Below are 25748 nucleotides of genomic sequence, written 5' to 3' on the forward strand. Positions count from 1 at the left end.
GTTCGTAAGACTTAAAACTAACTGATCTACTGCAATAAGCAGCTGGAATGACCAGTTGGATCAAGGTGAATGATTCAGCAAATTTCCAAGAATTGTGCAGCTTTACAACAGAGGACAGAGACTGAGAGAAAATCGAGGACATTTAACACTAACACCCCTCCTCCAGCCGTGTGTGAGTCAGTGTTTAAGCGCTGAGCCACACTGCCCATCCCATGAGGAGGAGTCCATGCAAACTCAGAGGGCTTCCTGCTTCATTTATCTCACTGCACTGAAGGAGACACAGTGAATGTGCAGACTGCCTAGACTGAAGTATCATTACTGCAACTTCAACCTCAAACAATGGCCAGTCTAACTGCAATTATTATAGCGGCCACATGTTTAACAGGTGAGTATTGTCAGCAGTGACTGAATCACTGTGAGAGATTGGACTGTGCTTGAGATTGTGAGTGTTGAACTTGTTTTCTTCCCACAGGTGTTCAGTCCCAGATCGTGCTGACTGGGTCTGAGGCAGCAGTTAAGAAGCCTGGAGAATCCCACACATTTTCCTGTACAGCCTCAGGATTCACTTTCAGCAGCTATGCAATGTACTGGGTTAGACAGGCTCCTGGGAAGGGGCTGGAATGGGTGGCTTACATTTACACTGATGGCAGTAACCAGTATTATGCCCAGTCAGTTCAAGGCAGATTCACCATCTCCAGAGACAACTCCAAAAGCACACTGTATTTACAAATGAACAGCCTGAAGACTGAAGACAGTGCTGTGTATTACTGTGCCAGAGCCACACACAGTGAGAGAAGTGAAGACTGAGCCCTGACAAAAACCCACAACTATAAAAAAAAACTCAGAGCCCAAGAGAAATCTGTCATCTGCATGTTGGCCTTTCACTGCATGAAAATTCCCTTCTATACTGATAGGTCTAAAATACACAAAATAAATCAACAGAATACAATTTTATTTAAAAGAATAACCTTGACCACTTGATAGTAATTTTTGTAGTCTCCTTGCCCCAAGGAAAAAAAAACACAATGCAGCTGTTGGAGGAATAAAGAGGGAGCTCCTCTCCTTTAACTGTCAAACTGTCATTGCAAGAAACTGTCCCTGAGCTGCTTCTCTAGACACACATGGGGAGACTTCAGCCCTGATTAGACAATGAAATGACAGAATATGGCCTGATGCATTGCCTATTGAGTTAGAAGTTTAGGAAAATGACAGATGAGACATAAAGTTATTGCTATCAGAACCATTACTCATGTAACTTTCCTGCCTGATTACACCTCAACATCAGCCAAGTCGATCTTTAAATCTCAGCCAAAAAGAGTATCTTGATTCTTGATCTTGAGAAGTAGCTTGATTCATAACCAACACCAAGCCTTGAAGCTACACCACATCTGCAACCCAATACATTTTATTGTATGTTTTAGAAACACACCAATAACCCAATAAACACATGTAAGATTCCTGGGAAGTGTAGCCATAACCCTAGCCAGCCCCTTAGTTTAACCCTAGACTGGACCGTGGTTAACACCAACAGGATGGTCAGATGGCAAGAGCAAGTCTATTACAGGTTTCCAATAAAGGAAGTTTCCATGAGTTTAATAAAAGGTTAGCCTACATCTAGAGCTCCATTCAATACACAATGACAGCAATTCCTGAAGATTCATGGACCATCCTGGAGAGCTGAAAACCCTCAGCAATGACTCCATATTAAATATGGAGACTAAATACTAAATACTAAAATAATGATAATGATCACAATTTAAAATGTTTCAGATATTAAAAATATTACTTAAGTACATATGTTTTTACTCATATAATGTGTGTGTGTTGAAGTTGTCTACTGATGTTTTTCCATCCATCCATTTTCAAAATTGCTTATCCTGGTGAGGGTTGTTGGGATCCCAGCAGACATAGGGCAAAACGCAGGAATACACCCAGGACAGGATGCCAGGCCAATGGGCAACACACACACACACGGCAATGAACCTAACCTGCATGTCTTTGGATGGTGGGAGGAAACCATAGTGTCTGGAGGAATCCCACACAGATATAGGGAGAACATGGAAACTCCACACAGACAGGCACCCTGAGCCAAGACTTGAACCAAGGACCCCAGGAGCTGTGATTAATCAGTGCTAACCACCACACCACCATGGTACCCTACTGATGCTCTTAAGAATTAAAATGAACTGATCTACTGCAATAAGAAGCTGTAATGACCATCTGGATCAATGTGAATGTTTCAGCAAATATCCAATAATTGTGCAGCTGTTGTCAATATTCTGCTGGACTGACCAATTGGATCAAAGCTGAATAATTTAGCATACGGATGAAAAAATATTTCCTATAATTCTGCAACTTTACATCTGAGGACAGAGACTGAGAACAAACTAAGGACATTTAACACTAACACCCCTCCTCCAACCATGTGTGAATCAGTATTTAAGCACTGAGCCACACTGCCCATCCCATGAGGAGGAGTCCATGCAAACTCAGAGGGCTTCTTGCTTCATTTATCTCACTGCACTGAAGGAGACACAGTGAATGTGCAGACTGCCTAGACTGAAGTCTCATTACTGCAACCTCAACCTCAAACAATGGCCAGTCTAACTGCAATTATTATAGCGGCCACATGTTTAACAGGTGAGTATTGTCAGCAGTGACTGATTCACTGTGAGAGATTGGACTGTGCTTGAGATTGTGAGTGTTGAACTTGTTTTCTTCCCACAGGTGTTCAGTCCCAGATCGTGCTGACTGAGTCTGAGGCAGCAGTTAAAAAGCCCGGAGAATCCCACACACTGTCCTGTACAGCCTCAGGATTTACATTCAGCAGCTACTGGATGGGCTGGGTTAGACAGGCTCCTGGGAAGGGGCTGGAATGGGTGGCTTCTACTGATTTTGGTGGTAGTACCAAACGTTATGCTCAGTCATTTCAAGGCAGATTCATTATCTCCAGAGACAACTCAAAAAGCAAACTGTATTTACAAATTAACAGCCTGAAGACTGAAGACAGCGCTGTGTATTACTGTGCAAAGGACTCACAGTGAGAGAAGTGAAGGCTGAGCCCTGACAAAAACCCACAAAAAAACCTCAGAACCCAAGAGAAATCTGTCATCTGAATGTTGACGTTTCACTGCATGTAATTTAACTTCTATACTGACAGGTCTAAAATGCACTAAATAAAGCAACAGAATACAATTTTATTGAGAAGAATAACCTTGACCAATGATAATATTTTTCATAGTCTCCATGCACTCTGACTGTTTCCCTCTAAAAGTCATATTTACATATTATGTAGCAGCTGTCCTGAAACACTGTGAAAACTAAAGACATCCAGGCCTGGTCAGGGAATTTGATAAGAAAGTGGATGGACATTATGATTTAATCAGGGCCCAGTCAATTTTGATATGCTTTTGTTTACGGTCACATCTGTCTTTCAGGGAATAATAAGCCGTATAATGATTGTTATAAATTATTTTAGATTCAGAGTTGTTCCATTTCTAAGGTAAATTTCAAAGCAACATCTCTCTAGAATCACAGTAGGAAAATATAAAGATAAAATCAACCTGTATCAGATATTTCCCCGGCACATAATGGCTAGAACATCTCTATTACCTTTGGAAGCCCAAAATCCATAAATATGCTGCTTTGGGCTCCAGGAGGGGGCAGTCATTGAATTAAAGATGGTAGGAGGCCAGGAGCCCCAAGGAAAAAAATGCAGCTCTGGGAAGAATAAAGAGGGAGCTCCTCTCCTTTAACTGTCAAACTGCCATTGCAAGAAACTGTCCCTGAGCTGCTTCTCTAGACACACATGCAGAGACTTCAGCCCTGATTAGACAATGAAATGACAGAATATGGCCTGATGCATTGCCTATTGAGTTAGAAGTTTAGGAAAATGACAGATGAGACATAAAGTTATTGCTATCAGAACCATTACTCATGTAACTTTCCTGCCTGATTACACCTCAACATCAGCCAAGTTGATCATTAAATCTCAGCCAAAAATTAATCTCTTGATCTTGAGAAGTAGGTTGATTCATAAGCAACACCAAGCCTTGAAGCTACACCACATCTGCAACCCAATATATTTTATGTTATGTATTAGAAACACACCAATAACCCAATAAACACATGTAAGATTCCTGGGAAGTGTAGCCATAACCCTAGCCAGCCCCTTAGTTTAACCCTAGACTGGACCGTGGTTAACACCAACAGGATGGTCAGATGGCAAGAACAAGTCTATTACAGGTTTCCAATAAAGGAAGTTTCCATGAGTTTAATAAAAGGTTAGCCTACATCTAGAGCTCCATTCAATACACAATGACAGCAATTCCTGAAGATTCATGGACCATCCTGGAGAGCTGGAAACCCTCAGCAATGACTCCATATTAAATATGGAGACTAAGTACTAAATACTAAAATAATGATAATGATCACAATTTAAAATGTTTCAGATACTAAAAATATTACTTAAGTACATATGTTTTTACTCATATAATGTGTGTGTCTACTGATGTTCTTCCATCCATCCATTTTCAAATTTGCTTATCCTGGTGAGGGTTGTTGGGATCCCAGCAGACATAGGGCACAAGGCAGGAATACACCCAGGACAGGATGCCAGGCCAATGGGCAACACACACACTTACAGGCCAATTTAGCATGGCCAATTAACCTAATCTGCATTTCTTTGGATGGTGGGAGGAAACCAGAGTGCCTGGAGGAAACACACAGACATAGGGAGAATATGCAAACTCCACACAGAAAGGTACTGTGAGCTGAGACTTGAACATGGGACCCCTAGATTTGTGATCAACCAGTGCTAAGCACCACACCACCATGCCAACCTACAGATGTTCTTATGACTTAATAATAACTGATCTACTGCAATAAGCAGCTGGAATGACCAGTTAGATCAAGGTGAATGATTCAGCAAATGTATAATAACTGTGCAGCTTTACAACAGAGGACATTGACTAAGAGAACATTTAGGACATTTAACACTAACACCCCTCCTCCTCCAGTGAAGCCTGAACCCTGACAGAAACCCACAAGCATATGAAACACAACAAGCCTCACTCACAATCTCAAGAGGATTCTGTCATCTGCTAATTCACTATGTACAGTTGCATTTTATAAGAACATAAGAAAGTTTATAAATGACAGGCCATTCACCCCATCGTGCTCGTTTGCTGTTCATTAATAACTTAGTGATCCAAGGATCCTATCCAGTCTATTTTTAAATGTTCCCAAACTTTCAGCTTCTATCACATTGCTGAGGAGTTTGTTCCAGATTGTGACTACTCTCTGTGTATAATAAGGTCAATTTAAATCTTTTACAAAGCCTCAACCGATGACAAAGAACACATTCATTGAGAATGAGAATAATGCCATTAGTTCTAGATTTTAAAGTGCATTACTTTTAATTATCACTATATAACCATTAATACATGTTGTTGTTGATATTACTGAAGCCATTTATACAAAGTCTTATCAGGGAACAAATGCAAATATGGAGCAGTTATTATACAAGCAAGTCACCACTGTCATAATGTATTATCTCTTTCTTTTCCTATTAATAGATGAACAATTCATTTTTATTTCACTATTGCTGTAGGCAGTGCATTTCAAACCAGTGCTGAAATGATCCTCCATTGGATGAATTCATATAGACATGGCTTGGTGAGGTCACCAAAGTGCATTGACCTCATTGGCATGAAGTCAGTAGGAAGAGTCCAAACAAGTCAAACAATGAAGGTGTGATATGTACAGATATTAATCAAGCATAAAGTGAAGCAGTGACCAGAAAATTGGAAATTAAAGATGTTAGGTCAATCTGTAAATCTCAGGCAAAAGAGTATGCTTAACATCGAACCTTCACCACATCTGCAACTTAATCAATTTTAGTCAACAGGTCTATTACTGCTCAAATGTTCAGGAATTGGGGAATTAGACTTTCAGATGAGCTATTTCAGATGTCTTTGGAGACACATTTTGGTAGTACCCTCTTGGGGAAAATTTCAACCGTTAATAGAAATAATACTGATATATGTACAAAAAATATATATACAATTGAGCCTCTGGGGCTCTGGAGCATCTGTGTAAAATTTTTGACTGTTTGACAAGCAAACAGAGGCACAAAACACAATGGACTAAAGGGAAATTGAGCTTGGATATGGCTTTGTACATTACTATTATTATTATTATTATTATTATTATTATTATTATTATTATTAGTAGTAGTAGTAGTAGTAGTAGTAGTAGTAGTAGTAGTAGTATTGCTATATGCAGTAGTAACCCTATAAAACAATGTAAGATCCCTGGGAAATGTACTCAGAGCCATTGCCAAACTCTTAGTCTAAACATCAACTGTATCCAGTTGATCAGCAACAGGATGGTTTGAGAAAAATTATACTGTCTGTGAAGACTGACCAGTAACAGTCAGCTGGGCTTCATATAAAACATGTAATGGTTTTCATTGTATGCAAATAGGAATGAAGTGCTTCCTGTATATAACTGGCAGCGTCTTCACTCTCCATCAGTCAAGCTGAGGCTTCTCCAGAAGAGACAACATGAATCCCCTTGATGTTGTGCTTCTTCTTCTGCTGGGACTTGCAGGTAAAATGCCCTCAGTCCACTAACACTACTGGGATGACATTAATGTATTGTTCTGAGCTGACTGGGATGTGATTGTCTTTGTGTTCTTTCCACAGTTGTTCCAGTGCAGTCCAGCATCACACTGACCCAGCCTGATACAGCAGATATTAAGAAGCCAGGAGAGTCTCTGAAACTGTCCTGCAAGGTTACAGGGTTCACAATAGGCGACTATTACAAAGGCTGGATCCGAAAGGCTCCTGGAAAGGTGTTAGAATGGCTGGCACTGTATTGGAAGGAAGGCCAAACAAATTATTATGCATCCACAATCCAAGAACATTTTACTGCCTCCATGGACACCTCCTCCAGCACCTTTATCTTACAACTGAACAACCTGAGAGCTGAAGACACGGCTGTGTATTACTGTGCGAGAGACACAATGAGAGGACTGAACCTCACAGCCTTACAAAAATCTCTTCTCAACTCTGAGCCTCTCTCACAAGGCAATGTGGACATGCAGCATGAACATGCAACTGCAGCTGTAGATCAGGTGAAAGCATATGATATGATATACTTAGATTTCCAAAAAGCTTTTGATAAGGTTCCACACCAAAGACTGATCCTCAAATTGGAAGCTGTAGGCATTCAGGGTAATGTAAGTAGATGGATTATGAACTGGTTGCTGTATAGGAAGCAGAGGGTGTCGATTAGAGGAGTTGCTTCTAACTGGAGTGAGGTTGTTAGTGGAGTTCCACAGGGATCAGTACTAGGGCCTTTGCTTTTTCTAATCTATATTAATGATCTGGACTCTGGGATAGTTAGCAAACTTGTCAAATTTGCAGATGATACTAAAATAGGTGGCTCAACAGATACAATCTCGGCAGCACAGGCTATTCAAAGGGACTTAGATAATATTCAGTTGTGGGCCGACACCTGGCAGATGAAATTCAATGTGGACAAGTGCAAGGTAATGCATGCAGGTAACAAAAATGTCCACTATAATTACACTATGTGAGGAATAGAACTAGATGAACTAAAGCAATAAAAAAGGCACACAGGATGTTAGGGTATATTGTCAAAAGTGTAGAATTGAGTACAAGGGCAGTGCTGTTCAGACTGTACAATGCACTAGTTAGAGCTCATCTGGATACTGTGTGCAGTTCTGGGCTCCACACTTCAAGAAAGATATCGCTGCTCTAGAGGCAGTTCAGAGGAGAATAACCAGACTTATTCCAGGTCTGAAGGGAGAGTCCTACTCAGAGAGACTGAGGGAACTGAACCTTTTCACCCTGGAACAGAGGAGACTACATGGGGACTTGATCCAAGTCTTCAAAATCATGAAGGCATCGACCACATCAAACCAGAGGGGCTTTTCCAGATCAGCAGGGACACATGCACCCGGGGACACAAATGGAAATTGGGCTTCAAGACATTCAAGATGGAAAACAGGAGACACTTCTTCACACAGAGAGGTGTCACAATCTGGAAAAAACTCCCCAGTGATGTGGTTGAAGCTGAAAGTTTGGGAACTATTACAAATAGACTGGATAGAAAGCCTTGGATCACTAAGTTATTAATAAACACCAAACAAGCATGATGGGTCGAATGGCCTCCTCTCATTTGTAAACTTTCTTATGTTCTTATGTTCTTAACTGTATGTGTTTTATATATATCACTATTATTTCTTTTATCGTTTGAAACCCCAATGCCAGCTAAAACTTTCCCCAAGAGGGTACTGACAAAATGTGTATCCAAAGACATCTGAAACATCCCATCTGAAAGTGTAATTCCCCAATTCCTAAACATTTGAGAAAAACAGATCATTTGTTTGCCATTTTTTCAGCTGTCTTGTAGAGCATTAACAGGAAATGCAGTGGAAAACTGTGTTCAGCACATTCTTAGGGAGACACTATATAATATTTGGATGGGAACTACAAATTAGTCCTATGATTTATCTGTAATTAAATGTGTGATATATTGTAACAATTGTGTACTTAATGTTTCGAATGTGTTTATTAGTAGTATTAGAGAGTAAATAAACAATTATGTAATTAATAGACCATTAATAGGCTAGTAATAACTGATATCTACTACTATTATTTTTTTTTTTTTTATTTCTTGGCAGACACCCTTATCCAGGGTGACTTACAACATAAGTGCAAAAATACAGAGAAATACAAGGTATCAATCATAACAAATTCAACTTAGCTAAAATACAGCAATTCAAAAAACATTTTACAAATTCCAATTACACTTTACGCAAATACAGTAAAAGATTTCCTACATCCTGGACGGTGAAAGCTAAGTGCTGTCAATATGTAGGGTTAGAGACAAGGGCTATGGGAAAGGGAGCAAGAGGAGAACAATCAAGAACGCGAGGAGGATAATAAGCTGAAGTGCAATCTAGCAGGGATAGAGGACTAATATTACAAGTGCTGTCGGAAGACATGTTTTGACTTCAGTGGGCAGGTCGTTCCACCACTTAGGGTCCAGGGATGAGAAGGAGTGGGCTCTGGAGGAAGGAGAGTGGAGAGGAGGCAGAGTTAGCCTTCTGGCACTGGAGGAGCGCAGTGGTCTGGAGGGGATGTATGGAGAGACGAGTGTCTGAAGGTAGCTTGGTGCAGTGTGGTGAGACAGCGGTAGGTGAGGGTCAAAGTCTTGAATTGGATGCGTGCCGCTATCGGGAGCCAGTGGAGGGAGCGGAGCAGTGGAGTAGCGTGTGAATCGGGGCAGAGAGACACCAGACGAGCCGCAGAGTCCTGATGAGCTGGAGTGGCGGGTAGTGGACGCGGGCAGGCCGGCCAGGAGGGAGTTGCAGTATCCAGGCGGGAGAGGACCAGTGACTGGACGAGTAGCTGAGTTGAGTAGTCAGTGAGGAAGGGACGGATCCAGTGTATGTTGCTCAGGAAGAATCTACACGTGCATGTCAGTGTAGTGATGTGCTGGGTGTAGGAGAGCGCAGGATCGAGGGTGACTCCTAGGTTTTTAGTGGAAGAAGAAGGAGAGAGTGTGGTGGATACCAGGGGGATCGAGATGGGGAGGTCAGCAGAAGGTGAGGAAGAGGTGGGGAAAAAGAGATCTGATTTGGAGAGGTTGAGCTTGAGGTGGTGCGAGTGCATCCAGGCAGAAATGGCAGACAAGCAGGAAGAGATTTGTGAGGGGATGAGAGGGTCGGAAGAGGGAAAAGACAGCAAGATCTGAGCATCATCAGCATAGAAGTGCTAGGAGAAGCCGTGGGAAGCGATGAGGGGGCCCAGGGAGCGAGTGTAGAGAGAGAACAGGAGGGGTCCCAGGACAGAGCCTTGGGGAACACCTGTGAGGAGAGGTTGGGGGGTGGATGAGGAGCCACGCCATGTCACTTGGTAGGACTGTTTGCTGAGGTAGGAGGAGAACCAGGTGAGAGAACTAATGACTGAATGTATGTTATTACCAAATGTACACAGAGGAGCAGGGGGACCTTGCGGACGCAAATCAATTTATAACTTTTTTGAAATGCGTTTTTCAGGATTTTTTTGTTGTTATTCTGTCTCTCACTGTTAAAATACACCTACCATTAAAATTATAGACTAATAATTTCTTTGTCAGTGGGCAAACGTATAAAATCAGCAGGGGATCAAATACTTTTTTCCCTCACTGTAGATGCTGCATTAAACTACAGTGCAAAAATAAAAGCACCTCAAATTGCACCTGGGGTCATGCAGGCTGGGACTTCAACCTTTTTGGTCCTCTTTAATTTACAATGAAGATTCTACCTCACCATCAGCCTCATCCCTCCTTACAGCTCAGTCCTTTCAATATCCCTCACTTCATTTACAATAATAATCATCATCATCATCATAATTATACTCATAATACCAATAATATATTGATTTTCATTGCATTTTGAAACACATAATTTAAAATGTTGAATTGACTGTTTACAATGGAAAAAAGGGAAGTAGTTTTTGTATTGCTCCTCTATCAGTCTGTGCCACTGTGACTGTCGTGCACAGTAATACACAGCCATGTCTTCCAGCTTCAAGCTCTTGATGTCCAAGATCACAGTGCTGGACGAGTCAGTTTTTCTAATGGTCATCTGCCCTTTGACAGAATCTGCATATGTTGGATCATAGCCATGGTAATAAAATCCCAGCCATTGCAGCCCTTTCCCAGGGGCCTGACGAATCCAATGTGTATCATAGCTGGTGTCAGTCAGCGAATACCCAGACACTACACAGGAGATTGACAATGACTGTCCTGGCTTTCCAAGCACAGAGGTTGGCTGGGTCAGTTCAACACTGCAGTGAACACCTGTTATTAAGACAAACATATCACAATTACAATGAATTAGAAATAAAGAAGTAATAAGCGCTACGACAAGTAATAATAACGATAATGTATATAACAATAATATTAATACTTACACAGCAAGCCTGAGAGCAGCAGAAGCAGATCTGTGAGGAATGTCATTGTCGCTACAGGAGACAGTCTGTGGTGCGTCTCTTTAGGCTCCTTCTCCACTGACGGACACACTGGGGGACGCTGGGCTTTTAACCCCAGATGGGAGTGTCACACACTTTGCATGAATGAGCCTCCAATCAGAGGGCCCTGCCTAATGCATGGCAGTCTTGCCCCAGATGTCACTGCTGTTTAGTTCAGTTAATGCAAATCCACCTGTTGCTCCTCTTATATAACCCCCTCTCTCAGCACAGAGGGACAGTGAGACAGTGACCATCTATCTCCTTCTTCATGGCTGCTGTTCAAACATCACAAAACTGGTGATAGTTTTGGTGTTATTTTCTATTTGAAATATAAACAAACATTGTGGAAACTTGGGCAAAAAGGCAGAAGTGTTTATTTTACTACAGGAATGCCTTCTGATATCGCCCGAGAGGCATGGTGAGAGGACTGAAACACACAGACTTACAGAAACCTCTAAACTTCCCAACATGATCTTACAGTGGGAGAAAAAAGTATTTGATCCCCTGCTGATTTTGTAAGTTTGCCCACTGACAAATAAATTATCAGTTTATAATTTGAATGGTAGGTGTAGTTTAACAGTGAGAGACAGAAAAACAAAACAAAAATCCTGAAAAATGCATTTAAAAAAACTTATACATTGATTTGCATGTTAATGAGTGAAATAAGTATTTGACCCCTTCGACTTAGTACTTGGTGGCAAAACCCTTGTTGGCAATCACAGAGGTCAGACGTTTGTTGTAGTTGGCCACCAGGTTTGCACACATCTCAGGAGGGATTTTGTCCCACTCCTCTTTGCAGATCCTATCCAAGTCATTAAGGTTTCAAGGCTGACGTTTGGCAACTCGAACCTTCAGCTCCCTCCACAGATTTTCTATGGGATTAAGGTCTGGAGACTGGCTAGGCCACTCCAGGACCTTAATGTGCTTCTTCTGGAGCCACTCCTTTGTTGCCTTGGCTGTGTGTTTTGGGTCATTGTCATGCTGGAATACCCATCCACGACCCATTTTCAATGCCCTGGCTGAGGGAAGGAGGTTCTCACCCTAGATTTGATGGTACATGGCCCCGTCCATCGTCCCTTTGATGCGGTGCAGTTGTCTGTCCCCTTAGCAGAAAAACACCCCCAAAGCATAAAGTTTCCACCTCCATGTTTGATGGTGGGGATGGTGTTCTTGGGGTCATTCCTCCTCCTCCAAACACGGCGAGTTGAGTTGATGCCAAAGAGCTTGATTTTTCACCCTTTCACCCAGTTCTCCTCTGAATCATTCAGATGTTCATTAGCAAACTTCAGATGGGTCTGTACATGTACTTTCTTGAGCAGGGGGACCTTGCGGACGCAAATCAATTTATAACTTTTTTGAAATGCGTTTTTCAGGATTTTTTTGTTGTTATTCTGTCTCTCACTGTTAAAATACACCTACCATTAAAATTATAGACTAATAATTTCTTTGTCAGTGGGCAAACGTATAAAATCAGCAGGGGATCAAATACTTTTTTCCCTCACTGTAGATGCTGCATTAAACTACAGTGCAAAAATAAAAGCACCTCAAATTGCACCTGGGGTCATGCAGGCTGGAACTTCAACCTTTTTGGTCCTCTTTAATTTACAATGAAGATTCTACCTCACCATCAGCCTCATCCCTCCTTACAGCTCAGTCCTTTCAATATCCCTCACTTCATTTATAACAAGCTGCAAAATTTAAGGCTGCTCTAAATCTGCAGCTCAAGCCATTTCAGTCAATAGAAATGTGAAAATGAAATACAAGGTGAAATAATACAGAAAGACAGATTTAGACAGGGAGAAACAGAGTAGTAATATTAGTGTTCTGTTCTCATTTAATATACTCCCAGTGAGTGTGTATCAAATTTAACAGTCAGCTAAACTCTCCTCTACCTCAAAGTCCTCCAAGGAACAGGCAGGTGTTGTCTTTTAGCAGGATTGAATGTAGAAAAGTGTGAAACTGTAAAGTAATAATAAACTGTATGACTATACTGCAAATAACCAATAACATTTACAAATACAAAAGCTTTCCTTTACAACAACAAGGTAGATATGTAGGGTAGCTGTACACAAGAATCAACAGAAATTAAACAACAGGATTTTAATGGTCATTCATTCAACTTTATGCAGATATTTAATGTAATACAGCAAAACGCAAATAACGTTGCATATGATTACATTTCTCTAAAATATCAATATATAACAAAAGATATAATGTTTACTAAATGCTTTACTTACTGATAATGCCGCGATAAGGGTTATAAACAAAGGATGTGTGTTGATTCAACTGGCCTGAAAGCATGTACAAACTATGCATGGATGTAAATAACTAAACAGTATTTCCAGGTAAACTGAACTATGACGTATCACAGGAAGTTACTCTAATACTGGATACTAACATCCACCTCTAGATGGAGACAAATCCTTGAGCATAAAAGCAGGCCAACTCAAGTAGTGTATTGGAATAAGGCATTCAGAAGCATGGTCTTACAATTACAGAGACACACAGATTGGAATACAGCAAGTCTAAACTCTAACTATAGCATTCATTATAACTACACTCACCTAAAGGATTATTAGGAACACCATACTAATACTGTGTTTGACCCCCTTTCGCCTTCAGAACTGCCTTAATTGTACGTGGCATTGATTCAACAAGGTGCTGAAAGCATTCTTTAGAAATGTTGGCCCATATTGATAGGATAGCATCTTGCAGTTGATGGAGATTCGTGGGATGCACATCCAGGGCACGAAGCTCCTGTTCCACCACATCCCAAAGATGCTCTATTGGGTTGAGATCTGGTGACTGTGGGGGCCAGTTTAGTACAGTTTAGAACTCATTGTCATGTTCAAGAAACCAATTTGAAATGATTCGACCTTTGTGACATGGTGCATTATCCTGCTGGAAGTAGCCATCAGAGGATGGGTACATGGTGGTCATAAAGGGATGGATATGGTCAGAAACAATGCTCAGGTAGGCCGTGGCATTTAAACGATGCCCAATTGGCACTAAGGGGCCTAAAGCGTGCCAAGAAAACATCCCCCACACCATTACACCACCACCACCAGCCTGCACAGTGGTAACAAGGCATGATGGATCCATGTTCTCATTCTGTTTACGCCAAATTTTGACTCTACCATCTGAATGTCTCAACAGAAATCGAGACTCATCAGACCAGGCAACATTTTTCCAGTCTTCAACTGTCCAATTTTGGTGAGCTTGTGCAAATTGTAGCCTCTTTTTCCTATTTGTAGTGGAGATGAGTGGTACCCGAAGCAACTGCCATGTGATTGGTTGGTTAGTTAATTGCATTAATGAGAAATTGAACAGGTGTTCCTAATAATCCTTTAGGTGAGTGTATATACACCGGTCAACCATAACATTATGACCACCCTGACCCGTCAAGGCATGGACTCCACTAGACCTCTGAAGGTGTGCTGTGGTATCTGGCACCAAGACGTTAGCAGCAGATCCTTTATGTCCTGTAAGTTGAGAGGTGGGGCCTCCATGGATCGGACTTGTTTGTCCAGCACATCCCACAGATGCGCGATTGGACTGAGATCTGGGGAATTTGGAGGCCAAGTCAACACCTTGAACTCGTGATCCATCAGACCAGGCCACCTTCTTCCATTGCTCCGTGGTCCAATTCTGATGCTCACATGCCCATTGTAGGCACTTTCAGCAGTGGACATGGGTCAGCATGGGCACCCTGACTGGTCTGCGGCTACGCAACCCGAGTTCTGACACCTTTCTATAAGAACCAGCATTCACTTTTTCAGCAATTTGAGCTACAGTAGCTAGTCTGTTGGATCGGACCACACGGGCCAGCCTTCGCTCCCCACATGCATCAATGAGCCTTGGCTGCCCATGACCCAGTCGCCGGTTCACCGCTTTTCCTTCCTTGGACCACTTTTGATAGGTACTGACCACTGCAGACCGGGAACACCCCACAAGAGCTGCAGTTTTGTAGATGCTCTGACCCAGTCATCTAGCCATCACAATTTGGCCCTTGTCAAAGTCGCTCAGATCCTTATGCTTCCCCATTTGTCCTGCTTCTAACACATCAACTCTGAGGACAAAATGTTCACTTGCTATTAATATATCCCACCCACTGACATCTGCCATGATAACAAGATTATCAGTGTTATTCACTTCACCTGTCAGTGGTCATAATGTTATGGCTGATTGCTGTATATTTGCATAGCCACAGCAACAAGTGTAACTTTAACTATAATATGGGGGTTATATGCAGTGCATTATTGAGAACTTGTCATCAATACAGAGATTGTGGAAGAAGCAACTGGACTGACCTATCCGATCAAAGTGAGTGATTGTTTCATTTTCAATAATGATGGAATTTTACAAATGAGGACAGAGACAGAAAAAAAAACATATATTTAACACTAACACCTCTCCTCCAGCCGTGTGTGAATCAGTATTTAAGCGCTGAGCCACACTGCCCATCCCATGAGGAGGAGTCCATGCAAACTCAGAGGGCTTCCTGCTTCATTTATCTCACTGCACTGAAGGAGACACAGTGAATGTTCAGACTGCCTAGACTGAAGTCTCATTACTGCAACCTCAACCTCAAACAATGGCCAGTCTAACTGCAATTATTATAGCGGCCACATGTTTAACAGGTGAGTATTGTCAGCAGTGACTGATTCACTGTGAGAGATTGGACTGTGCTTGAGATTGTGAGTGTTGAACTTGTTTTCTTCCCACAGGTGTTCAGTCCCAGATCGTGCTGACTGAGTCTGAGGCAGCAGTTAAAAAGCCTGGAGAATCCCACACACTGTCCTGTACAGCCTCAGGATTCACTTTCAGCAGCAACTGGATGGGCTGGGTTAGACAGGCTCCTGGGAAGGGAATGGAATGGGTTGGTCTTATTAATCCTGATAGCAGTAGCAAGTATTATGCCCAGTCAGTTCAAGGCAGATTCACCATCTCCAGAGACAACTCCAAAAGCACAGTGTATTTACACATGAGCAGCCTGAAGACTGAAGACAGCGCTGTGTATTACTGTGCAAAGGACTCACAGTGAGAGAAGTGAAGGCTGAGCCCTGACAAAAACCCACCATCATATGAAACACAGCAAGCCTCACTCACAACCTAATGAGGATTCTGTCATCTGCTAATTCACCATGTACAGTTGCACTTAATAATAAGGTCATAATCTAAATCCTTTCTAAAGCCTTAACTGATGACAATGAACACATTAATAGAGAATGAGCATAACGTCATTAGTTCTAGTTTTTAAAGTGCATTACTTAGGCTTTAATTATCACTTGATAACCATTAATACATGTTGCTGTCGATATTACTGAAGGCATTTATACAAAGTCTCATGAGGGAACAAATGCAAAGATGGAGCTGCTATTATACAAGCACGTCAGCACTGTCATAATTAACACTCTGTAAATGTAAGCTAAACATAATGTATTAAGTCTTTATTTTCCTATTAAGAGATGATTGATCAAATCATTTTTATTTCACTATTGCTATAGGCAGTGTATATCAAACCAGTGCTGAAATCATCCTCCATCGGATAAATTCATATAGACATGGCTTGGTGAGGTCACCGAAGTGCATTGACCTCATTGGTATGAAGTCAATAGGAAGAGTCCAAACAGGGACATAAACACAAACAATGGAGGTGTGATATGTATTGTTCAAGTTGTCAACATGCAACAGATATTAATCAAGCATAAAGTGAAGCAGTGACCAGGAACACTCTAAAACTGAAGAGGGAAATTGTGCACATCAATTGGAAAAACAACCAAAACAGCAAAGCCACTACATAAAGAGATGCTACTTCTTTGACTCATCAATATCAAAGAAAATTAAGTGCAATGAAAGATTGAACTCATAACAGTTAAACACTAGTTCTTGTTCTATAGCATCCCCACCCTTGAATGACTGAAGCAGAGTCTTTCATACCCAGAGACTAGGGCTTAAGGAAAAAACATCTCATTATACAAGCTAGTGCTCGGGCCTAAAGCAACAGGGCCTGAGGCCTGAGGCCTGAAAATGCTCCTTGAAAAAGAAAGTAGGAAGAATATTGAAGCTCATTTAGTTCAATTACATAAAGAAGAGAGATATTCCCCTGTCACACGGTGGCTACAAAATCACTATTCTGGGCTCCAGAAGGGGGCAGTCATTGAATCAAAGATGGTAGGAGGGCAGGAGCTTCAAGAAAAGCAACAACGCAGCCGTGGAAGGAATAAGGAAGGAACTCCATTAACTGTCAAACTGTCATTGCAAGAAACTGTCCCTGAGCCGCTTCTCTAGGCACACATGCTGAGACTTCAGCCTGAACTAGACACTGATATTACAGAGTATGGTCTGAGGTATTGCCTATTGGGTTTGAAGTGAAGAGTTGCAGAAAACAGCACGATACTCGCTGTGTGGTAGAATGTTGATTCTTTATTCCGACAACTGCAGCCTGACAGGAGAAGTTCCTTAGATAGTCTCAACATTTCTGAGTTAGATTTTGTATTTTATGTATTGTGTACAAGATAGAGAAGACAGTTTTTTTTTTCATTTTTGATTGGTGCAACAAGCTTACTAAGTAACTCATTAAGAGGAGACATTTCAATTACTTACTACATAGACTTTATGAATGAATGAATGAATGAATCTTGGTCAAGGATGCCAACACAGCAAGTTTTGTTAAACAACAAGATGTAGTGAAACAACAGAATGCAAAGCCTTAGAGATAAGAAAGCTATATTTGAAATGATAGAAAGGATCTATACTGTTGAGAAAGGCTGTGTCAGCCTTAACCAGGTCCAAAGAGTAACAGAGAAGCAGAGTCAGCTTTAAAACTCTAGGAATGTGAAATGTATCCAGAAATATTATATTAAATATAAAGTTCTTCATTTAGTTCAAAATTTAGTTCTTCAGTAGGTTTACAAAATGACAGACAAGACCTTAACCATTACTACCTTAACTTGCCTGCCTGATTATACCTCAACATCAACCAAGTCACTCTGTAAATCTCAGGCAAGAGAGTGTGCATAATGTCAAACCTACACCACATCTGCAACTTAATCCATTTCAGTCAACAGATCTATTATTGCTCAAATGTTCAGGAACGTGGGAATTACACTTTCAGATAAGCTATTTCAGATGTCTTTGGAGACACATTTTGACAGTAACCTCCTGAGGATAGTTTTAGCTGGCATTGGGGTTTCAACCGTTAATAGAAATAAAAGTGACATATGTAAAAAAAAACATACAGTTGAGCCTCTGGGGCTCTGGAGCATCTGTGTGTAATGAGTGACTGTTTGACAAGCAAACAGAGACACAAAACACAAAGGACTAAAGGGAAATTGAGCTTAGTCTTGGATACTGCTTTGTTCATTATTATTATTATTGTATTATTGCTATATGCAGTAGTAACCCTTTAAAACAATATAAGATCCCTGGGAAATGTACCCATAGTCATTGCCAACCTCTTAGTCTAAACATCAACTGTATCCAGTTTATCAGCAACAGGAGGGTTTGAGAAAAATTACACTGTCTGTGAAGATTGACCAGTAACAATCAGCTGGGCTTCATATAAAATGGTTTGCATTTTATGCAAATAGGAATGAACTGCTTCCTGTATATAACTGGCAGCATCTTCACTCTCCATCAGTCAAGCTGAGGCTTCTCCAGAAGAGACAACATGAATCCCCTTGATGTTGTGCTTCTTCTTCTGCTGGGACTTGCAGGTAAAATGCCCTCAGTCCACTAACACTACTGAGATGGCATTAATGTATTGTTCTGAGCTGACTGGGATGTGATTGTCTTTGTGTTCTTTCCACAGTTGTTCCAGTGCAGTCCAGCATCACACTGACCCAGCCTGATACAGCAGATATTAAGAAGCCAGGAGAGTCTCTGAAACTGTCCTGCCGGGTTTCAGGGTTCACAATAGACAGCTATTGGAAAGGCTGGATCCGACAGGCTCCTGGAAAGGGGTTAGAATGGCTGGCACTGTATTGGAAGGAAGGCCAAACAAATTATTACGCATCCACAATCCAAGGACGTTTTACTGCCTCCATGGACACCTCCTCCAGCACCTTCTTCTTACAACTGAACAACCTGAGAGCTGAAGACACGGCTGTGTATTACTGTGCGAGAGACACAGTGAGAGAAGTGAAGCCTGAGCCCTGACAAAAACCCACTTGAGAGCGCTCAGTCGTGAGGCACAGGGAAGTCTGTATCACACAAACAACCCCATCAACATACAAACATACCAATTCTCAGCTGTTGTTATGGGAATCCTCCCCCACAAAATGACAACTTAACGTCTCTTGACTCAGCTCTGTCACACAGCCAGTTGGCTCCGTACCGGTGCCAACAGGTGGCCAAACATTATGGTAAAGCAATAGGACATGACAATAACACAACTGACTGACAGTTCACCTATATATGTACTACCTGATTGATATCAATAAACATATGCTCTTAAAATTAAGTATGATTAAAAATACATATATATATATACATACATACATACATATTGTTATTTATTGATCTAATAATTCATTTATTTTTTAATATGATCATAAGGATCATTTAAGAAATAATTAAAATCATCTTCTATCAACACAAGTTTCTCAAATCCACCAGAGTGTCATTGAAGTTCACTGCCAAATAACGTTTAAGAGGGTGTAGTAACACAGTATATAACTCTGAAATGTACATTGTTTTTCAGCTCTTGGTAACCTAAACTTTTTTTAACCTCTGTCAGTTTACCGCTTACCTTTGTACCATTTCAGGTTATTCACTGGACTTGAACTGCTTAAATGTCAATTAAAACTGGAAAAATCAGGGTGTTTTAAAACTTTTGACTGGTAGAGTACATGTATGGATTATGACATCTTCCGCCATATCACTCTCTTTTAATGTCAGCACCAAAAATATTATTCTCAGAAACACAATGTGATCCAGATGCTCATGGCAACATTTATTTATTGGTATGTAAATTGAAATAATAATAATAAAAATACATTAAGGAAAAGGGAAACATATATATTTTTTCCATTAATCTACACATCCTAATCCACAACTTTAAAGTGATTTTTTTTTTTTTTTGAGATTTGTAAAAAATGTATTAAAGATTTAAACTGAAGTAGCTTGGTTGGATACGTGTCCACCCACCTCATTATAGTAATCCTAAATTAGCTCAGGTGTCAGCAATCACATTCAAAACTACACCAATTTAAGTGGCCTCCAAGCTGTGCTCAACTGTAGTGATTTCACATGATTTTGGGATCAATTCAATTCCCTCTGCCTAACCTTAACCTTATTGAAACCCAACCCTAAACCTCAATCGTCAAAACAACCTTTACATTAAAATGTAGCCACATTACTGACAAAATAATGCTGAATCACAGGCTAAATCCAGACCAATTCAACCTTTTTATTTATATGTTACAAAATCTAACCACCCTTCACTGAGCCCAGTCACACACTAACCATGAACATCAGCAGTAATTTAGGTTTAGGATTCATGTTTGCAATGAGTGTAATGCCCATGTGTGTGAATTGTGAATTCTGGACTGACTGCACCAGTCTGGATCCTTCCTATTTGAGCCCCTGAAGATCTTCCATGCAAAGCAGCCCCCCGGCCTTCCTGTTTAAATACAGTCAGCTGTCTGTGGACCGAGACTAACTGGGGAGGGGAACTGGCTCCTGCAGCAGCATCTGTGCATCCGTCCGTTAATATTTCAACAATACGGCCAACATGATTCTGATCCACATCCTTCTGCTGACCTTCCTGCCATGTGAGTTGATGGATTGTCATATTTATTCTGTCACTCATGTTTTTGCTCTTTATTAATGTGGTGGGACTCTTCCTATGTGTGGTCTTTTACCTAGTGCTGTCATTATGTTTCCAGTTTACTGTTGGACATGTAGTGACCACATAAAGAAATGTCTTCATCTAATTTGAAAAGAAAACAATTGAGCGGTTCTGCCTTTCGATGAGCTGTGTGTCTATCTGTTTCACAGATGGTCACTGTGCTGCACTGACCTCATCAGAAGACCAGGTGAAGAAGCCTGGAGACTCTGTGAAGCTGTCCTGTCAGATCTCTGGATTCTCCATGAGCAGCTACTGGATGCACTGGGTTCGACAGAGTCCAGGGAAGGGACTGGAGTGGATTGGGTTCATTGACACTGGCACAAGCACTACTTACTCACAGTCCTTCCAGGGCAGGTCCACCATCACCAAAGACAGCAACACTCTGTCTTTACAAGTGAGCAGCCTGAGGACTGAAGACACAGCTGTTTATTACTGTGCTCGAGACTCACAGTGCAGTGGAGCAATGACAAGCCTGTACAAAAACCCCAATGCTGAAAAAAACACTTCTACAAGAGAAGCCTGATTTGTCCTTGGGAACAGATAAATGAACTCCCTCATGAGTGTGTCACGGGCATAGTGATCCTTTAATAACCTGACTATACAACTCCTTTGATATTGGTGGGGAACCTCGACCCTCGCAGCTCTGACCCCCCACACAAGTTCTTGAACTCCCACAATGGACACACGTAAATGTAATTGTTTTTACTTGTTCTATGTCTTTTCAGGTGGTCCAGGAAAAATACAGCACAGAAGACATCAAATCCTGAGCAGGGCACGGAGTCTGAGAAATTTCACTAAAACCTATTAAATGACTAAAAACACCTTCATTAAACACTGGTCAAATACACTCTAAAACCTATACTAGAGTATACAGAGGAAAAAAAGAGTAAGGCCTGAAACTCTAACACACAATTATACTCGTTCTGTAATTATCATCACCATTACACTGAATAAAGGGAGGGAAAAAGCAGCGTTTCTACACGCCATAGTCCCCGTCCCTTTCATGTCTTTGTGCATCCAGATGCCGGCTCCTCTCTCTCTCCAGACATGTCCAGCAATACAGTGTATTTACAGGGGAGAAGCCTGATGACTGAATACAAGCTGTGTAACACGGTTCATGAGAGACACAAATATAAAAAGCAATGAGAAGCCTGTACTAATCCCCCCCATCCAGAAAACCAGAGAACTGGCTAAGAAAATTATTATTATTATTATTATTATTATTATTATTATTATTATTATTATTATTACTATTACTATGCTAAATGACTATTGAAATTAATTGCTCACCACTTTTGTTTGGATAAAATTTGCATTATTATTTGTATGATTATTATTATTATTGGTTGTTGTTGTTGCTTTTATATAATTCAAATTATTATTATTTATAATAAACTTTCCCTTGACTGTAGTTCTCTATCTGTCAGCTCTGTCTGGTTTACTGCTCTGTGGCTTTTTGTACAGGTCTGCCGATGCTTTACTACACTGTGAGTGTCGAGCACAGTAATACACAGCTGTGTCTTCAGTGCTCAGGCTGCTCCCCTGTAAATACACTGTGCTGCTGGAAGTGTCTCTGGTGGCGGTGAACCGGCTCTTAAGTGACTCTCTGTAATCTGTGCTTCCACCACTCCAGATAGCCCCAATCCACTCCAGTCCTTTCCCAGGAGCCTGTCGAGTCCAGTGTGTACCATAGCTAGTTATGGAGTACCCATCTATCTTACAGGAGATCTGGACCGACTCCCCGGGCTTCTTCACTTGGGACTCAGACGAGGTCAAGGAAATGCTGCGCACATCTGTAAAGACAACGACACACGCCTTCAATGAACCTCATCAAGCAGGAACTGTTTCAGAGCTGGGAGGCACTGCGCTGAAGCTGGCTGAACACCCAGTTTGTGCTATTTCAGTACTTACGTGGTAAAAGCACAAGCAAGACAATATGCTGAATGATCATTTTGGAGGAGCGCTTGAATGCCAATCAGACAAATGACAAAATGCCAGCAGTAAATCCACTACCCCTCCCCAGTGTGTCTCGGCCCACAGACAGCAGGCTGTATTTAAACAGCAAGGCTGGGGGGCTGCTTTGCATACACATCTCCAGAGACTTTAATAGCAGCTGCTGATGTCCAAACAGAATGAGGGACCAGGTTTGATCTCAGTCTTATGGAGACACGTGCTGACAAAACTGAACTGAATAGTGTGGGCTTCCACTGTGAGCTTTATAAACTTTACTCTGGAGTTCGAGGTGCAGAAAAGCAGACTGACAGGAGATTTCACAGCACTGGAGATTTCTCTACTGCCGTGAAATACACTCAGTGTTAAGATTAAGCTGCTCACCTTGTGTTTGGTGTTAATGGGAACAATAAGTCATCTTCAGCATACAGAGCTATGTGCTAGACCACATGTATGCCTGTGTCTGGAAGCACAATAGGATCCCACAGAGAGGTTCAGTGGATCCGCACAGAAAGCTTTGCAAACTTGTATCACATTTTGAATGAGGATTCTAGAATCTACCACAGAGAACATTCTACAGTCTTCTACTTCAGTCACACATTCATGAACACATTTGCACTGCTCTGTTGAAATATAGTCTGCAGTGTATTCATAATACACACTGTTTTATTTAGGGGTAAGGGGAGGGAACAGGGTGAATCTACCAATACACTTCCACAGTCTACAGAAGGTGGCAGCCTTGTGCCATAGTTAGCGTCAAATCCACAAACACCTCACTGTATCCACAGTATATCGCAACCAGAGGGACTCAACACTCTGGAGAGGGGTGTGCTAATAGTGTGCTGATCTAGAGCAGTCTCTTCTGGCAGATACCAGTATCTTGAGCAGTATCTTGAGGGTGGATCTCACAATCTCAGAACAATCTCAGAGGTTTCTGAATTTGTTGCCAGGGACTGTTTGTAATCATCTTTTGCAAATCATAGAATTCAATTAGATGAATATTTCACCTCCTGACCAGTAGGGGGTGCATTATGACCAACATACATCAGTCTCCTCCTTATTAATTATTGTTTTCCTTTCTTCTGTCTTTTCAGATTTGCAGTGTGTTTCGTTGATGTTGGCATCTCAAGATAAGATGCCCGGAGAAAGTGTGCACCTGTCCTGTGTAATCTCTGGATTCTCCATGACTAGTAACCACATGTTCTGGATTCGACAACCTCCTGGAAAAGGAGTGAATAGGAGCTACTTAGAATAGTGTTAGCACTGCTTATGGAGAATTCTTTAAGAGCTGGTTCCCCATCTCCAGAGACACTTCCAGCAGCACCGTGTATTTGCAGGGTAGCAGCCTGAGGCCTGAAGACACAGCTGTTCACAACTGTGTGAAAGCCACAGTGAAGAGAAGCCATGCTGAGGCTGTTCAATAACTGCCCACGGTGAACACCAGAGAGCTGACAGTGAAGAACAGATGGTTGTCTTTTAAAATATATTGAAAAACTGTTAAAAACAGGAATTCAACACTTTGCAAAGTAATGTATCATGATGATGATGATACATTATTATTCAACACTGTGTTACTGTTTAATTAATATCTCGAGAGACAACATAAGCCTTATGTGGAAACAAGTAATAGCTTGGTAATAATACCTTTATAAACTGCCATTGATAAAGTATTTTCTTTAATACATTAATTCAATGCACCAGTCATGTCCGATGAAAAGTGACAGACAGTAACCTAAAGCAATCCTTGCATGTTCACTTCAATCAATCGCACAGCACTGACCACTACCCTCAACTTCTCCTGAACAAATATGGACACTTGTTTGTCACAGGCGTTGAAATGGCTCCAATAGAGGCCTACATTTATTGAACGGGATTCAGTTCCCAGAATAATAAGATGATGTCTCCTCTCAATGTTTATTCATTTCTGTTTGATAAAATAACTTGGATCAGATATAATTAAGACTGTATTTGAATGGCCCGCCTCCTTAGGAAATGTATGCAAACTATTGGCCCACACTGTGCTTATCTCCTTGTGTTGATCAGAGAGTCATCACTGTCCATTTGCCCATTGAGTTTCTCCACTCAGAGAATCATTATTGCCATCTTCTGTTAAACAGTTCACAATGTGGAGTCCAGTTCTGTTTCTCTCACTTTTCTTCTTAAAATGTAAGTTTGTAGAATGGCATTGTAGACATACACTTTGATCTTATTGTTTATGTATCTGTCATTTAATTTTGGTGTGGGGGGCATTTGTTTGTGCATATTTGTTTATTTGTGTATTTGTTACAGATGTACTTTCTGATGTGCAGTTGGCCCAGCCTGAGGCAATGGTAACGAAGCCTGGAGAATCATTTAAAGTGTCCTGCAAAGCCTCAGGATTCCCTTTCAATGATTATAGCATCCACTGGATCCGACAGACACCTGGGAAAGGGTTTGAGTGGCTGGGGTACATCAATAGCAACTCTAAAACAGGGTATGCAGATTCTGTAAAAGGGAAAATCAAATTTACCAGAGACAATTCCAACAGCATGGTGGATATGCAAATGGACAACCTGAGGCCTGAAGACAGCGCTGTGTATTACTGTGCCAGAGAGTCACAATGAGAGAAGTGACGCCTGAGCCCTGACAAAAACCCCAGACCACAGTGTCACAGCTGGTCCTGCTTCATGCCTTCTGTACTGTTATGTTGATGTAAGGAATAATTTATATCTGGTAAGAACCATATAAAGAGCAAGTTTGTGTTCCTATATGACTAAGACCAGGTTCCCAAGTCTGGTCCTGTAGTGCTACAGGGTTTTGTGTTTTTTAATTGAACCAACTGTTTACTAAATTTTTCAGGATCTTGACCCACTGAATAAATACACCTTTACAAATGGATGGAGATGGTGGCCCCAAGC

The 25748-nt window shown here is 41.2% G+C and overlaps 1 gene segment (V, D, J or C); it reads left to right on the plus strand.

The window, feature by feature from the left end:
- The first annotated feature begins 20784 nt into the window (after positions 1-20784).
- On the plus strand, positions 20785-21668 carry LOC136767292 (immunoglobulin heavy variable 1-46-like). The segment is given in 3 exon segments: positions 20785-20824; positions 21051-21295; positions 21627-21668. Coding segments are annotated over 3 exon segments (327 nt in total).
- The last annotated feature ends 4080 nt before the right edge of the window (positions 21669-25748 follow it).

This window comes from Amia ocellicauda, chromosome 14 (genome assembly GCF_036373705.1).
Source record: "Amia ocellicauda isolate fAmiCal2 chromosome 14, fAmiCal2.hap1, whole genome shotgun sequence".
Lineage (NCBI taxonomy): Eukaryota > Metazoa > Chordata > Actinopteri > Amiiformes > Amiidae > Amia > Amia ocellicauda.